Source organism: Motacilla alba, chromosome 1A (genome assembly GCF_015832195.1).
Source record: "Motacilla alba alba isolate MOTALB_02 chromosome 1A, Motacilla_alba_V1.0_pri, whole genome shotgun sequence".
NCBI lineage: Eukaryota > Metazoa > Chordata > Aves > Passeriformes > Motacillidae > Motacilla > Motacilla alba.
Genome location: NC_052031.1, coordinates 29,224,300 through 29,242,521, shown reverse-complemented (window position 1 = coordinate 29,242,521; position 18,222 = coordinate 29,224,300). Strand labels below are relative to the sequence as shown.

The window sequence follows — 18,222 nt, the reverse complement described above, 5'->3', positions numbered from 1 at the left end:
TACCTCATTCTCAGTACTGCTTCTTTCCTTTGATATTTCTTAATATTTCAATTTTTCTTACTTTAAAAGAAAAACATTATTTTTAAAAAATGTAATTGTCTATTGGAAATATGCCTCCATGTCTGTTTGCCTCCATTGTCTGTGTCCACAAGTTCTATAAAGCTCATTAATTATCTATCAAGAAAGCCATCTATAACAGAGGTGCCAGGATGCTCACACACATAAGAGAAAAAGGAGAAAAAAAAAAGAAAAGTTAGAACCTCATGCTTCTAGAAAGATTAGTCTCAACCAACCCTAAATCATGAAGAACAGAAGGAAAAAAGCAGATAAGGGCATTGGTACAAAACACATCTGTTCCACAGTGCCTCTGTTCTCCCAGCCTGGACATCTCATACAACATGCCTTTGTCCTGGGCTGAGTCTAAAAGCACTGCATAATCTTAAAAAAAAAATCCTTCCATCTCTCACTCCAAGATATTTCTGTTTCTCATGATACTCAGCAGTGAATATACTCCAGTAGGTGATAAGGGTTCTGGACATTTGTTTTCCTGATTATAAATGGTTATATAATCAATTAAACACTTTTTTAAAGCATTTTTGTTCAACTAGGCTGATCTAATGCTCATGTTGCTCTGATTGAAACCAAAGGTTTTCTGCAAAGTAATAGTTAAAAGGCACAAGACATCTGTTCATATTTACTTGCTTATATTTTTACTCTGAAATACATGGTCCTAAAATGTTTTATGATAATATTACCTGGATAGAATGACATAAACAAATAAAATTATATGTTTATTCCATTTCGCTACAATAAGTGAACAATAAACTAAACAGCCAAGAGCCAAAGCAAACATCTTCTACTATGACAAGTATGTTGCAATATTGGTTTCTCACTGATTTTTGTTTGGATTAAATCTGAGGACATGGTATCCAGTTAAATACCCAACTATTATGGGATTGAACACATTATAGTATATGGTAATAAAGTATTAGCCTACAAAACAGACTGCAAGGTCTAGGTAGCTTTTGTGTACCTTATCTAGATATTCTAACATGTTCATAACACATTCAGTGAACACAAGATAGACCATGACCTGAAAGATTTGACCTTTTATGTACGTGCTCAGCTATTGTCAGAGAAACAACTTTCTCATTTACTATTGTACATTCAGCATTGTTTTGTAAGCAACAATCATTACACCAAAAATTTCTAAGTTGAAGAGATAAATTTTGCTACAAATTTCCCAAAGTTGCTACAGAAAGCATCTTTATATTCTCTATTTTTCTTCGTAATACTTTCATCTCACAGAGAACCTACTGAAATGTTTAGTTATTAAGACAGGAGCTTACTTTTTAAAATAAAAATGTTCAGATGTTCCTTAAAGTTTGGCTTTCTCTTTGATATACATAAATGAGTGTATTCCAATATCAAAGTTTTTCTTTGCCATGCCTCAGAATCACCTCACTTGGCAAAAAACTATAACAAATTATATTAATGCCACATTGCTACTAAAATACTTCACTATTGTACATTGCTTTAATCTGTGGAAGTCAAATCTCTTTAGACACGAGAAAAAATATGCCTAGACTGATTCTACAGCTGGAGGAACCACAGCAGAGGCTGGTGATATGGCTAAGTCCATCATCTGCCTTGTACAGAAATGTAACTTCTCTGCTCCTGCTTCAGAGAAATATCCAAGACTCTGAGGGGCCAAGTCTCCCTGGAGCCTGCAATCAAGAGATGATGGGATGTGCTGGCCTCCTGCAGGGATCTATCAAACCTACAGCCCTCCCAAGTTCTCTTTTCAGGACTTCAGCTTGGCACTTAGCAGCTCGGTCTCTTCCACTTCACATGACTCAGCACAGATGGGACTTCCTCCAGCTGGGAAAGGTGAACCTTAATCAGGGAGCACTGCAGATCTCAGCTTCTGCAGTCTAAGGTAAAATGCAGCCTAATGTCACAAAAGGTGACAGTCAAGGTCTCAGCTACTGACCCATCTGGAGAACTGACGTCCTCACACAGAACACTGTGTGCTAAGACAAAGGAGCTGAGGATCTCGGGTTTCCCACCAGTTCAGCCAATGCTGGTCAGAAGACTGATGTCTGCAGCCAGATGTCTTTCCACTGGGCTTCTTGTGCAGCCTGTCTTACATGGTTTTGGTGGTCTCAAGGGCCTAATCTGAACTAGAGAGTGCAGGTGAGTGCACACAGGTGAAATGCATAGCACTCCGCCTTCCTTAGAGAAAGAAATGCCATTTCAGAAATGCCACATAGCCTTTAAAGATTTCTTGCTGTTTCTCAAAGAAGAAAAGAATAGAATTGTTCAAAAGAATGCATATTCATCTTTTAATACCAAAACAAGAAGTGGAGGATGGACTTTTGCTGCTGCAAGGAAAGAGCTGACGCTTTCTTTTCTTAATGGATTACCCAAAGGCAAGAAAGAGCCGGCTGGTGATGGTCAGTGTCATCTGCCATATCAAACATTGCAGGGGGGCCCTGAAGGCACCACATCTCTGCTTTACATTCATGTCTTTGCTACTGCCTAGAACAAATATTTCAGGCTGCTGATTTGGAAGAGTTGTAAAATGCAGATAATTTGGGAAGGCCTAAAGCTATGCCAGAATTAGTGTGCAGGCAGGCTTAATTCTGAATTTTTCTGCACCTCCTAATTTCCATTACAGAGATTTCGCCTATCATTTTAATTTTAGACTTTACTATTACTGATTTTGTTACTTAGGTTTAGACAATTGTGCTGATGCAAATAAAAGGAAACCTGTAAAAATAGATATTGATTTCCTGTAATGTTTTAGAACATTTTTTAATGGGGAAGTAACTGAAAACCCTGCATTAGCAACAGAAAATGCTAACGCATTTGTTCCTGAGGTGTAAATTTTTTAATCCTATGTGACCCAATCCCAGGTTACAAAACTAAGGGGAAAAAATAGTTCTCTTTTTATATGGCCTCACTGCATAATTTAAAAAAAGTTAAAGGGTGTGTAAGTATTCAATATATGTATATATTTATTTAATATATATATTAATATATATAATATATATGTAAATTTTTGCACTCTTTATTCTTTTAGAATTTTTATCATTTTTAACTGCCATACCTATGTATGAAATTTCATGATCCTCCTTATTTTTTTAATTTTAGAGCCAAAATGTTTTATCACCATATATGTCATGCCTCCAGAAACTACATTTTCCTTCTTTGAATTCTTTGGAATCCAAACCTCATACCAGATAAAAGAAACATAGCAGTATTTATAGCCTGTATAATGCTGATGCTGAACTCTGAAGGGAAGTGCTGAAATCTTTGTTCTTCAATACCAGTTTACTGATGCTCTGCAACAACTTGTCAAAATTATCAGGGTTTTATTATACTGTTTGTTCTTTTCTCCTGAATCCAATTCACAAGCTTATTTTTAATAGTAAATAGAATTGCTTACAATGTATCTACTACACAGGCCCTTAAAATAAACATTTAAAAAGAATTTTGAGTCAGAAAACAAAGCAGATTAAGCATCAGGTTTATTTTTGTCTTCAATAAATATTTGCAACTTTGCTGTCTATTATGGAGACTGTGACTAGATCTCACACTGGACAAACAGGTACCCCAGGGGTTACTGAGCATGCCTGTGTTTCCAGTGCAAAACAAAGTGGAGAATTGCTTTTGTGAGACCAAAAGGAAGCACATTCCAGTGACAAAAAAAAGATGCTCTCTAGCTCACAGTGGAGAATTGCTTTTGTGAGACCAAAAGGAAGCACATTCCAGTGACAAAAAAAAGATGCTCTCTAGCTCACAGTGGAGTACAGGGGTATGCACACAGGCCTGAGCTTTTCCAGACTCAGTGAGATCTGCTTTGCTGTAAGCTGTACATTCTCAACTGGCACCTGTATATGCATCCAGAGCAACACCTGTCTGAGCACCAGAAAAGGATACAATCAGTGAATCCAGTCCTAGGTCAGAATTAGTATGTGCTGCAATCTGCACAGATCTCCCACAGCAAGTTTGATTATTATTCTGCCAGACTTGGACCAATCTGACATTTAGCAGTTGTACTTCTAACAAGTGACTGTATGTTTGTGGTAGTTTTGTTTGGGTTTTTTGTTTGTTTGGGGTTTTTGTTTGTTTGTTTGCTTTTTATGTTGAGCTCTCCCTCAGACAAGTGTACAAACTGTCATTAGGAATGCATTCTGCCCTAACTTACTCCAGGAATGGGTTTTGGTGGCTTTAGGTGTATGATTGGATTCAATTATCATAAAAGTTTTTTTCCACAAAATGATTCTGTGATTCCTAACTTTACAAAATGCGTGGTTTGTTAGTTCCACCACAATTTCCATGCCTCACCTCCAGCAAACTAACTAGAGTCCTGCTCAGATGGGATTTTGATTTATCAGAGAGAGTGATAACAGATCTGTTCTTTTCATGCTGTGATAATGGTTATAGCAGACGAGGTCCAGCTGGTTTATAGCAGGGGTAGTGGCTGCAATTACAGTTTGTGTAAACAATTGGCCAGAACCACAGTTATTGGAGGAAAATTAGCTTTTAACAGCAATTCAGACAGAAATAATTATCTTTCAACAGAGGAGCACCTTCTAGTGGTCTCGAGTGAACACGGCAGCTAGTTAAACAGCACTCCAAATACGGAGAGCTAAATATGCTAGATAAAGAATAGCAATGCATATTTCTGTACACTATTTTTATTATTAAATTCATAATTCATTTAAAAACAAAGGAGAAAAAAACCAAACATATATTGGAAAAAATTAAAATATTTTTCAATTACAATATTTTCTGCTCCTCCCCTTCTCCTTGCTGACCTAATAGTTTGCTAGCTTTTTATACAGTTACCTTGAAAGAGTATTTTTGTATGTTCTACTTGCAAGCCACCCACCCTTTTGCCTTCTTAGTAATGAAAATTTTTCTTCATTATACACCAGCTCCAAAGGAAATTTGCCATAGAAATATTATTTTGTTCAGTTTCATTGATTATTATAACATGGTTTCTCCAGCCAGAGTATTCCTAGCAAGCATAGTTTTTGTAATATATAGTTTTTCCTGGTTACTTTTGCAAATAACATGGTATCAAATGATTGAAAATCCAGTTTTTCCTACATTATTACTAAATATAGTGGCTATGACAGTTTAGTCTAGTCTGTGGTCTCTTTCAATCAGTATGTAGTAGATAATCCTTTTTGGACACAATTATATAGTATACATAATACAAATGAATGATTTGCTATTTCTAGAAAAGCAAATTAAGATTAATAACCAGTGCTTAATACCATGTCATTGCAGGATATTTGTGCATTGGTGGAAGCTAACTATATGAAACATATTCATACTTAGATTTTCATGACATTTCTCTGAATTTTGCAATTGAGTGAAAAACGTCAAGTGCAAAACCTCAGATTTTCAGGTGGTTAAAAGAAGACATAGCTATTAAATTTTTGACTCTATAAACATTATAAACATATTCCTGATTTATCAAATTAGGGAACTTGACCTTTTTTTTCTGAAGAAATTTTTCAGCATTTGGAAACTTCAGCCCAAAACTGAAATAAGTCTTGCAAAGATTTTAACACATGAAAGCTCATTTTGTAACATTTGTTTTGGTGGTGCCATTATAAAATAGGTTTTTTGAAATAGTTAGTAATTTGGCATCCTCCATCTCCTGCTAGGAGGGCATAGGGGTAGTAAGACAAAGTGAGTGGAGCTTTGGGGTTGTCAACCATTTCTGTAGCCACAGGGACAATATTCTGCAAAATACTCCAAGTGGAATATTCACTAATGTTATATACTCTAATGCACTGATTCATCTTTTACACACAACCTTATATGAGTCTCAACCAAGTTGTGACTGAGTTTGGGAGCCAGCATGGCATTCTGGTAAGCTCTGGTACTCCCAGGCTGCCTGGGGCAGCCCTTGACACAGCAGCATGGCCCTTACCTCTGCAGAGCCCCTGGTCACTGCAGCACGTGAGCCCAGCAAGGCAAGCACAAACACAGCCTCCTGAGAAATTTACTTTTTACCTGCAGCCTAAGAGATGGGAATCTGTAGGCATCCCCATGAGAGTAGCTCTCCTGTTTTTCTCTCTGAATTTGGACAAGTCATACAAAAGTGACCTCTAATTTAGATAAAAATTGCTCCACCTTTGGCTGCCACAGAGATAAGGCTCATGGGATATAAGCCCCAAACCACTTCAAAGTAATCTCAGCTGTAACTTATCAAGGATAACATGAAGCAAAGTGGTAGGCATGGAGAAAACTGTTTGTAAATACTTTTTTTTTATTTGCTGCAGGAAAGTGACACAAAATTGAACGTTATGCTAAGCCCTGAATTCCCCACATGAGGAACTCCACAGACATTCCTTATAAAATATTAGCTTTCAGTTCCTTCTCCCTTTTCTGTACCTCTAGCACATTACACTGTAAGGTGTGAATTAAGATTCATATTTTTTGTCACTTACATCTATCAGCAAAAGAGCTAGGATATTTGTGAGGTTTTGTTAAGTAAAACTGCAGTCTCTCAATCTTTAGTAAGTTAAAATTAAATATTGTTGCTGCTGTGGCTCTCTAGGAATGTTTTTCTTCATCTTGCCTCATCTCTTTACTCCCTCACTGCCCTAATTATTTTTTCATTGTTTTTTTAGCATGTTTGACTTTACCTGAATCTTGCACAAATTTCTGCTTTGCTTTACTATTAAACAAAAGTGTGGTACATAGTAGACAGACATTACATCAGTGTCACAGAAATAGAAAATATTATTTAGCATGTACATAAGTGAGCCTAAAAAGCTCTGCACAGCTGGCCACTTTGAAAGATCATACCCCAGTGGTGCAGATGAAAGCTGAATTCAAGGCTCTGCTGCTACCTCTACTCAGACGTCCAGCCTGCTCCTGGGAGACTCCTTTCCCACATAAAGGCACCAGGGACAGTGTGAATCTTCAAAGCAGGAGAGTTTCTGCTGTTTCTGCCAACTCCTGGCACGAGTTACTCAATGGGGAAAGGGGCATTGCCCCTTCTGATGAAAAAAGAAGAATGCAGAAAATTCTGGTTTCTAGCATCTGAAATTAGGGCATGTGCCTCTCATGTCTCAGCAATCACATTTAGAAACCCTGCATTTCTGCCCTACCTATGTCATAGGAACAATTACTGATCCTTCCTCCTTGAAAGTCAGTCTGGCTAGTGAAGACATTTACAAATGCTTTTTACTTTTGTCATATGTAAAATATCTATGAGAAATGTATACACCACACCTATTATTTGCTAAATAGTTCTTATATCCTGATAATTTATTCAAAGTTTTTAAAGGACCAGAATAGGTTGAGGTTTTTGGTTTTTTTTTTTCCATTCCGGAATTAAAAAAAATTTTTTTTTCAATATTAAAAAAAAACTTTATAAGGCAAGTGCACAAGGAAATCATGTTCTCCTAGGGACTCTTCAGCAGGCACATGGCAAGGTGACGTTCCACACTAATATCCTTTCCATCTCCTCCTTGTATGGGATAATGATACATGAAATTTGCCCCTGCACTAGGCTGCACCTGCACTATGTCCATCAGGATGCATCTACTAAGAATAAGCTCACTTCTATTTCTGGAAATTGGGGAATGGAGACACATCATTCCCATAAGTGGCAGGCATCATTCCAAAATCACTCCTGGCTTCAAACAGAAAGAAAAATCTGGAACTCATGTCAAAAAGATCAAAACACAGATTTGACACATCAATATGAAACAGCAGTGAACTTATTTTTAGTTTTCAATCACTGGATGCTAAATATTATCTAGAGCTTTCCCATTATGGAAAATCTGACACATGTAGCTCTTCCTGCACTCTCACGCTACTGCTTGGGGAGTGGGGTATGCACCTCCAGTAGAATCAAATCTATCCAAGAGAGAATAATCTTTTTGAAGCTATTGCCTGTATCTCTCCAATTAAACTCTATAATTTACTACCCAAAGACTGATTCCACAACTAAGGTTAAGTGCAGACAACAGTCTTCTCATTGAGTGTGAAAGGAGGAAGCAGTGAAATGTTATGGCTCTTCTAAAAATAAGAGTAAGAGAAGAAATTAGGAGGTCACTTGCATGCTTTTCATTTATATTTAAAAGGTCACTTGTGGTCTCCCTCATGAACGATATAAAGTTTAAAATAAACTGATATCTGAATTACTGTCAGCTTGCCAGAGCTGGAATCTGATGAGCCTGCAACTCATTCAGAGGCTGGCTGAGAGCTTCTTCTTTTTATGTTGCCATTTTTTTTTTTCTTTTTAATTTGAGGATTCTGGCTCTCAGAAATGCTTGCTCACAGTCATTTGTGCGTTATTATTAGCAAACTGTTAGACTGGCCCCTTGGCACACATTTTGTAGGAACAAAATAATTTTATTGTATTGCTTCAACATTTTACTGGTACAAAAGAGGTGAAGTGACCATGAGGCAGACCTTGAATACCTTCAACAGTGTTTACTTGGTCATTGTTATTAAAATACTGAACAGGCTCTTGAAGACAGTATTTTTTACCAGCTATCACATTGTTTTCTATCAGGCTGAAGTCATCAATGGAAAAGAATGAGCAGGAACAAAGTTGCTGGGTTTTAAGTGACAGTCCTTAGTGTAATGTAAGACACAGAGCTGACAACAGAAAAGAACATGCTCTATCAATCAGCTTAGAATTTTATGCAAGTATAGCAAGTATTGCTATATGCACACCACTTGTTTCTACAGATGGTGGTGTAACTGTTCCTATCACTACCATCAAACAAGAATGGGAAGCAATCTGACTGAAGAACGAGCACGCAGAAATCTTAACAAATCTATGGGAAGCTTATTTTGCAAAACAGATCACATGGCTCACTAGCTATTTCATAAGCACCACTATGAAAGCGATATGCCAACACCAGCAGCAATAACATTGCCCAGTGGTACACTGACATGACCCCCAATATATCAGGATACTAACTAATCATATATGTAATATTGTATGAATTTATCCTGTTACCTGACAAACATCCACTTTTCCCATGTAGTGCACCATCATCCTGACTAAATCCCAGTCTGCCTAATTTCCTCTTGCAATCTTCATTCAGTTAATACACCCCTTAAATTTCAGCATAAAAGCAGACACTGAAGACGCTGCTTTTAAGACATTTGCATGATCTTTTAGAGCCTTCCAGATAAGATGTTTGACAAAAAGAGTAATGTTTTCAGATCACATAGCCTTGGTGGGAATTTTGTTTGAAATCATCTATCATGAAATTGCTCTCAGCATGGCTCTACCGTCCTTTAAAAAATCTGCAACATTTGTGTGCACCCACAGTTCAGTGCAATTCCTATAATGAGTGCTTTATTCATTTATCCCAGTGTCTACGAAGCTCACATTATCATTTAATTTTAAACAAACTGCATACTGTGAACATTTGTAAGAGAGAAACCCATTAAATTAAACATTTATACAACAGTTCTAATTTACTCCCTGTATTATGATTCTTCCATTTTAAGAAATACAGATTTATCTATATATGTCTTGTTTTCTGTAATTTTTATAACACATTAAGTATTTAGTTTTTCCATCCACACAATTTAGAAAGGATCTGACAAGTATAAATCTAAGAACACTTATTGGCAATTGATTCAAATACAGTCTCTGCAATCAGACTTCAGATTTTAATACATCTTTAAAATGAGAAAAATGGACAAGTAGAAACATGTACATTTTGTAGTAAGTTTTCAAAAACTGATGTATCTAATATGCAGCATAAGCTAAGGATTAGTACATGCAAGGACCAGTCAAAGCAAAAATGCTGGACTGAAAAAAATAGAGATTTTCCAAGTATACTGCCCATTTATGCATACTGCTAAAAGTCTATTCAAATTGAAGACTTATTTTTACGTGTGTAGTTCCTAGGTTTTTTTGAGGTTTTAATACCTTTCTGGTCCCTAAGCTTATTCTTTTATCCAGAGAGAGCTCCAATATTGTCCCTAACACAGAGTTTTTACAGTGGAGGGGCATGGATTAGAATAGCTATTGTGCTGGGCTCAGTGATAATGATTTATAAAGATCATGTTTATCTATACTGATGCAAAATGCACAGCCTGAACTTTGGGAAAAAAAAAAAAAAAAGAAAACAAAAAAAACCACCGAACTCAGAATTTAGGTCTGAAGTAGTACAGAAGAGCAAATGTGCATATGCTGAGCAGGTGCCAATTAAAACATACACTTTCTATACCTTAAACACTGTGCTATCTTCCATACAATGCCACAGAGCAATATGAAAAACAGGCAAATGCATATTTAGGAATTTCTTTTAAGTCAAGATTTGAATGCATTTTTTGAATGCATAATGCCATCAAATGGGTCAGTTTGTAAAATCTCTTTGGTTTAAATAAAGCAGAAAATTAATCAAGAAATTACCACTTTCCCTTATCTCAAGTAATTCTTTCATACAGAAAGAAAAAAACAAACCAAGGGTATGTATCTTTATTTTTTATTTCTCCAAACTCCCAATACTCTTCCATGACCTTTCCCTTTCCATTGCAAAATTAAAAGCACAGCAGAACACAATACCTAACCAAACAGAAGATATGCTTAGTGATGGATCAAAATAATACAGTGGATAACAGCCAAAAGACAATGTTAAAATTCTACTTGTTCTGACCACATGTCATGAATATATAAAGAATGTACTAGATAAGGGCTATTTTCCATGGAAGTATTTATCATGGGAAATGTTTATCAAATGAAATAAGCTATTTCTTGACTGATGAACAAGAAAAGTAATTGTTTTCTAATCTTGTTTTAAGTCATGAGGAGTGTCTTGAAGGACTCCCTGAAGATGATCCTGCTCAAAGGTTGCAACAAATATTATCAACAGAAAACATTCCACTATGTCCTCCAGCTGAGATCTCTACTTCTCATCAATAAAGTTTACTTTCTCCCTTATCTCTCTGTAAACCCAGAGTGATGAAGCCTAAATCAGGTTGTCAGTACCTGTCTTCTTCCACTTTTAGACACATAAGGTGCTATTTCTTTTATTTTTTTAGTCCATGACAGTCATGGCTATCAGGCAGTGACTGTCACAGATGGTAAACTGTATTATGACACAGTTCTAGCTACACTATTTTTCTGATTCCTATGCAAACTGAGCAGCAAGAAATACCGAAGACCAGGAATAAAAAAGCAGAAAGGGCATAGAGAAAGAAAATACTTTCCTCTTCATTTAAAGTGAGATGGGCAGACTAATCCTTTTCATTTTCAATTTGCAGCCTGCATGGTGAGCCAAGACCTGACAGGGAAGATTGACTAGTGCTATTTGGTTTCCTGACTGCAGGAAGTTATACACAGGCCACAAGAAACAAGCAATCACAATTTTCTCTGCAAACAGAGTTTAGCAGAGAAGAAAAAAATACAAACAAGGATTTAAAACCAGAGTGGTCCTAAGCAATTATACATTTTTAAAAAATAGTTAAATAAATAAAAATTACAAAAGTAGTAGCTACTTAAAGAAATAGACTAGAGAAATTAAAAACAATAAAGGAGTGAATTCATTAACTGCTGGATGCCAGAAGATCCAGAGGACATATTCAATGAGGATCTCAATAAAAGGAGTAATTTCTAGGCAATGAAGTCATTAAAGTAGTAGCAAATAACAGCCAGAAAATATTTCAGCATGGGCTGTAAAAACCTCTGGGGACACAGAGACACCTGAAGCTGTAAACTCCCATTCTCATCACAGCAATGTCTACCCACACCAGCTACACAGCCACATCAAGCAGCAGTACAGTCAGCTCTTCAGTGCCACTGCCTGCCATCTGCTCAGTGTATTATCACAAGCAGCAGCACATTTCCTCTGCCAGTGTGTGGGTGCAGCCCCACAGCACCCGAGCCAACACAAGGTATGGCTGCCACAGCCCCCAGCTACCTTGGCTGCAAGTATAGCAAGTATTGGCCTTGGCCACCTCACCAGCACTGGCACCCCAGTGACCACATCAGCTCAAGGAGCTGTGGCAGATGATAGCAGGAGCAACTGATTTTCCACAAGTTTGGCTGCCTGAGCTGGCTCGCTGCACTGTCACATCAACAGCAGCTCTGGCTCAAAGTGATGTGGCTGGCATTAGGAGGGTGGGGTTGTGACAGATCTACATTGGATCAAATTGCCATGAACCTCAATGTGCAGCAGCTGGCCTCAAATCACATTGCACCTACGCCCCTGCTGCTTGCCCAGACCACAACCAGAAATATCCACAAACCAGCACTGCCTTCAGGGTTAGGAATTTCTTCCCCATTAGTTTCCTCTCAATGCTGACCCCATCTCAGTGCTGCCACAAACATCACTATGGTCAGACATGTGATCCTGACAGCAATAAAAGATGGGTGATGCTAATATGGGTAAGTTCCCTATCCTGTTTCACTGAGCAACTGCACAAAGGCACAAAGCAGCAGACACTGACAGACTTTTCCTGTTTGGCAGCAAGACTGAATCAAGCCGTTTTAAAATTTATGTTTAGCTGCATATGATATTCACTTCTAAATCCAGAAGGAATTATCATAATAACTTACCTAGACAGAAGATAATGACTCTGTAGTAAGAAAAATGTGTTCTCAAAAAGAAAAAATCATGTCTTGATGAGGTTGTATCCTATAAAAACTTGTTCCACTGGTTGTCTAGCCTTTCAGATTAAAAAAAAATGCTGGCTATTTGCCACTTCCAAGCACTGGACCTCGCATTACATATGCTGAGCTAAAAGTTCTGCCCTTCAAATTTGAGCAAGTCACTCTCCAATCTTCCCTTTATCCTCTCAATCCTCTCACTATTGGGCTATTTTTTTAATTTATCATCAGTTTCTTTACTTTTCCTTAAACATCTTTAGTTTAACAAAATAATTTCTCAACTGGGAAAGCTAGAATTGAAAGCATTCTTGTGGTAGCCCTTGTTCCAGGTAAAATGTCCTCTTTATGGGAACATTTTACATTTACCATTACAGTATAGTAAAATAGCCAAATAGTCTTCATGATGCTTAATCATTTTTCAGAATAACTGCTTCAAGAGAAGTCTGTATTAAAAGTCACTTACTGTGGCTTTGCTTGTTCATTCCTCAACACAACAGCTTTACATTTGATTTATTGAAACAATAGTGGCATTCTCTTGATCTTAATAGAATGAGACAGACTAAGGAAATGGCCTATTGCTCATGTGCTTTGAGGTGTTCCAGTAACCATCCATCCTGCCGCGCTACCAGTATAAGAATATGGGGGTTGTCCATCTAGACCAGCAGCAACACACCCAGAATCAGATGTTTCAAAGAATAGTGCAACTGGCAGATGTAGGAATGTGCCCCCTGTTGACGGAGTGACCAAATTATCCTTTGTCTCCTTAAAAAGGAAAAAAGCCCAGAAGTTTCTCTCCTCAATTAGGTAAAAAGACACCTCATAGGACCTTGGGGACTTCACCTCAAACTTACGGATAGACAATTAGACAGAAGCCAAAAAGTCCCACCTAAGCAATTTACTAGAAAAAGAAGATAACAAAAGGAACTAATTGTGGGGTGTTTTAGCAGGACCAAGAACCTCCTGCACCTGGCTCAGGTTTTCTCTGTAAAGAGCTTTGTTATTTTGCTTTTTATTAAAACTTTTCTGTTTCCAACACTATCACAGAAGCCATCCTGCTGATTTTATGCCATCTGAGGTGGCTGAGCTATCTCAGGTGTGATATAGGTCTCCAAGAGCTCATAAGACCCGGCTAGAGTAGACCCCTGTATCAGGCAGAAACAAAGAAATCTTTCCTACTGAAGATTTCTAGTTATCTCTAGAACACAGAGACAGCCTTGAGCCTTCAGATGCAACATTCTCTACACATAAGTTAAGACGACAATGGATATTTTTGTATCTCTATATATTTACATCTAAGTTCTCAGCCTCAGAATTTATTCCAGGGCCATTTCATCCCTTTCAGTTAGTCCATGTACAGTACATTCCTCAGTAAAGTCACAGCTTGTGTATGGAAACATTTACTGTCATGTTTTTCCCCATTTCCCGCCTTTCCATTTTACTGATTTGCTCTTGTACTAAAACAGAGACAAGTCCTATCTCTCTAGAATTCAAATTTTCACATGGGAGCTCTTCAGCACAGCTCTGCTAATACTTACAAGAGCCTCTGCTTCCACTTAAGTGTCTTTTGACAAGACACATAGAGCTGCTGCCCCAAGGAAGAATTCCTTTTCTTCAAATTGCTGAGAAAGTTACATAATAAAACCTAAAAACTTGTCTGAAGGTGCAAAGAAGTGCATTTGTTACACAGAAAAATTGAAAGTTACTGATCTTCCAAGGATCTAAAACATGTCAGCTTTCACTATTTTTATCCTTTTTTGACTGAAATCATTGGAAGTTATGCTATGGCTTTAGTTTCCATGATGGTGTAAGCTTTGATGTACTGAGTTCTATACAGCTCTAAACAGTAGAAGCAATTAAAAGCAAAGTTTACTGAACTGCCACGAGCAGAAAGCTAAGCAGAATAGTCAGAAAGCCATTACCAGGAAGTCAGCGGATGCATCTTTTAACTTACCAAACAAGCGCTGATGGAAGAGAAATTTCCCAGCTATCAGTCCTGTGAGAATGGCAAGGAGCCACAGAAACACCTTCAAAAATCTCCAGCCTCCTCCTTCAGGGTATTTATTTGTTACAAAGGAGAAACAATTACCAACAACAATAACATTGGCTTCTGTCTGGCTGTGGGATACTGGGTCCTCAGCAAATATTAAGAAGTTAAAGAAGATCACTAAGTAAGCCACAACTAAGCGAGACCACGGGTGCTGGAAGTAGTAGCGGAAGTCTTTATCCATCCTCAGATACTGAAGAACTGGGTTTTGCCTGTATGTAAAAACACAAATGCATAATGTTATATATACTCCAAATTCTCAGAGTTTAGGACAGACTCACACATTACAAAATCAAATCATTGCAACCTTGTCATCAGTAATTTTTAACACTTTAGGCTTGACTAGAAATGAAATGAAAGTTTCAATCAAAAGATATTGTTAGATCCAGGCACAGGAAAAACTGAATTTCTCCCTATTCCAATGTAAAAACAACAACCAAACATATATATATATTGTAGCACAAGGTTTTCAGACTCAACTAGACTTCATGTGCCTCCTCCCTAACGGGGCATGAAAAGAATGAATATAAGAACATAGCAGGATACCTAAAACCCAGACTGCCTTTCCAGCCACACAAAAAATACAACACAGATTTCACAAAAATTTATGCTACGCCTAAACGGAAACCTTTTCCATGTAGGAGAAGGATGGAACCAACCCATAAGTCCAGAGGTCTTCCACTGAAAGCTTAAAAGCATATGACCCAGAAACATCAGAAACGTGTGCTCACATGAAAGAAAAACATCTTGGAAATGTTTCTAGAATTAATTCTTGCAAGACAGGCAAGCCTGTACAAATCTTTTCATTGACTTCAGGGAGCACACCTATATTTTCAAAACCTATATTTTATTTATAAAATAAGACACCCTGAAAACAGACTGTTCTGTATGAATGCAAAGACTGTATTTTGAAACCTGCATACTTATTAAGTACTGCTATAGAAAAATGCAAGTGAGCATGGAGCATTTTAGTTGTTTGCCATTTGATTTCTTTTTCTTTTATTCACAACCAATTAGTTGTTTCATCCTCTTCAACCACTTTGTATGCACAAAGATACAAGGCCTTTGTGTTGCAGAACACCAAAATTATTCAAGTGACACAGTGTGTAGGAAGAAAAAAAATGTGTCTAGTAATACTGGTTGTTTATTACAGCATGATCCTTCAAGGATACAGTGGCAAATTTTTGCAAATGTCATATGCCCTGCAGCAAAAAAAAAACCCAAACAAACAAAAAACAGTCCACAAAAGACCTAAAACAACCCCTATCAATTACTCATCCCTTCCTGGACTTCTAACTTAGGACTTGCAAACTTAGAAATGGCATGAATTTCAATGTCTCCCTTTAGTTAGTCCCAAAATTATTCAACTCCATAACCCAACTGATATTAGTAAAATTGCAAGTAATCCTGTACCTAATAAATGAAAAGGATAAAAGAACCTCTCGGCAGATTCAGACAATGCATTCAGTAAATAAAAGAAAGGAATAATATTCCATTATGCATAAATTACATGTGAAAAAGAAAATAATACCACATTACAGAGTTAAAAAGTTGGCACAAGGAAGTGTCAGTCCTTCAAAAAACTTTATGAAAAAAGTGATTTAAAGTAAGGGTCGGTGCCTAAGAAAATACCACTCCGGGGAGATTAAACTGCCTTTACAGCCAATAGGATGCCCAAAGCTATTTCTTGATCGTCTTTCGTTCTGTTATCATTAAGAAAAGTTTTGGTATTTCCTTATGTGCATGAGCCATCTTAAAGCCCGAATGGGGCCGGAGAAAAACAACTACACCTCCTGGTATTTTTGACAGCTGCCGGATACCCGAGAGTTAGCAAACACCCAGCTGAAGACGCGGCTTCTTAAGGGAGCGTTTTATAGCCTCGGAAGCCAATATTAGCAACAGCAGCAGCGACAAATTGCTAACAAAAATCCTGCTCCTACCTACCTCAACGCCAAAATCGCGGCTGCCAAGAGCGCCGCGGACCACACGCCCGTCGCAACCTGTTAAATGGCCCCGAATCCCCCTGCCTCCGGCACAGACCCGGGCACCGCGGCCACCTCCCCCGGCGCGGCGGCTGCGGCCGCCGCCGCCCCGCGGGCACCGGGCCACGGGCCCCCGCAGCGCCGCCGCCCCGGGCCGCCCGCCCGCCGCACTCACCGCGACGGGAGATCCGGCGCCGCGGGCGCGGTGGCGGCGGTGGCGGCGGTGGCGGTGGTGGCGGTGCCGCTGCTGCTGCTGCGGTGCGGCTCTCGGCGGCGGGCGGCCCCGCTCCGCTGCCCGCGGCCGGCAGGGCCCCCCAGCCCCTCGGGCGCTGACAGCGGCGCTGGCTGCCGCGGCGTCCCGCCCCCCGGCCGCCGCGGGGAGGCAGCGGCTGCGGCGGCGGCGGGTGCGCTGCTGCTCTCCTCCGCTCCGCTCCGCTCCCGGACGCGGGCGAGCGGCACCGGCAGTGCCGCAGCCGCGGCGGCAGCGGGCGGCGCCGCTGCGGCAGGGTCCCGGCGCCCCCGGCGCCCGTGCCCGCCCCTCCCGCGGAGTCTGCCAGCAAGGACCCGAAACCTGCGCGGGTGTCTTTATTCACCCCGGGAAAGGGCGGCCGGGGAGCCACGGGGGCTTGTCCAGCCGCCGAGGTGAACGAAACCCGAGCACCGCTCAATTCCCATCGGTCAGACTCCAGGATTATGCAAATTTACAAACACGGGAAACAGGCGGTCAGAACTGGATATTTATGATCCCAAAACAAAAGTACAGGGCTGGCAATAGCAGCCAGATCACTCAGGACGAGCTATGAAAACCCTCATATTTGGGAGGGGAAGGAGGTCTGCACCCAATTTACTTACTTGGGAAGGGGCTGTGCTGAGGCTCCAGGGTGCACGCCCAGTCTGTACGGTCACTGTGTCGGGCAAAATGCCCCTGTGCTGCCTGCCAGAGTTGTTGACGTTGCACTTCAGCCGAATTGTCAACCAAAGCCTTTTAATGTGGGATGTGGTCCCTAGTGCCAGTGTGCTGGTATTGCTGACATCCCAGGAAAACGCTTACAGGATGCTCTTAGCATTGCATTATGACTGGGTTTTAATGCAGTATGTACTAGTTCTGGTCATTGCTGAAGACAGATAAAACAAACTTGAAGTTGCTAGACACAATATATTTTTGGGAAAAGCCAGGTAGCTCCATTGGAGTGGATATTTGAAATTTGGCATCAGACATCTGGCTGCTTCAGGCCAAGGTAGACAGGAATGTGGCTGAGATCCACTGAGGAATGAGGAAGGGTCTTTAGAAGAGTCACCTTGCAAAAGACCAGCACAACCAGAACAAGCAGCAGAAGACGACTTGTGAACCCCTTCTGTACTTCTGGCAATACAGTATTATGTATTTTTGTAAATAAATGTAACTGCTATTGAAGATGTCTGACATAATCACCACATTATCTTCCTCAGTGGAATCGTCTGAGACCCTCAGTTTTATGTAGAAAGATGCAGTATTCAGTATTTCACACTAACACACCCCAAGCTATCTTTACAGTAAAAAGAAAATTCAAAAAGAAAAATCATCATGTGCAATGTGA

General features: G+C 39.4%; 1 protein-coding gene across 7 annotated transcripts in view; it reads right to left on the bottom strand.

Moving 5' to 3' along the window:
• TMEM117 (transmembrane protein 117) overlaps window positions 1-17,615 on the bottom strand; it is a 178,029-nt gene extending 160,414 nt beyond the window's left edge. The window contains exons 1-3 of one of the 7 annotated variants that reach the window (XM_038155839.1): window positions 14,571-14,706; window positions 6,882-7,031; window positions 4-212 (exon numbers count right to left, since the gene is read on the bottom strand). Coding sequence is in view for 3 of the 7 variants with exons in the window: in XM_038155838.1 (XP_038011766.1) it covers window positions 14,571-14,847 (277 nt within the window). In the remaining 4 variants the exon portion in view is untranslated. The other 6 variants (XM_038155838.1, XM_038155844.1, XM_038155837.1 and 3 more) reach the window with 6 other exon arrangements.
• Between the last annotated feature and the right edge of the window lie 607 nt (window positions 17,616-18,222).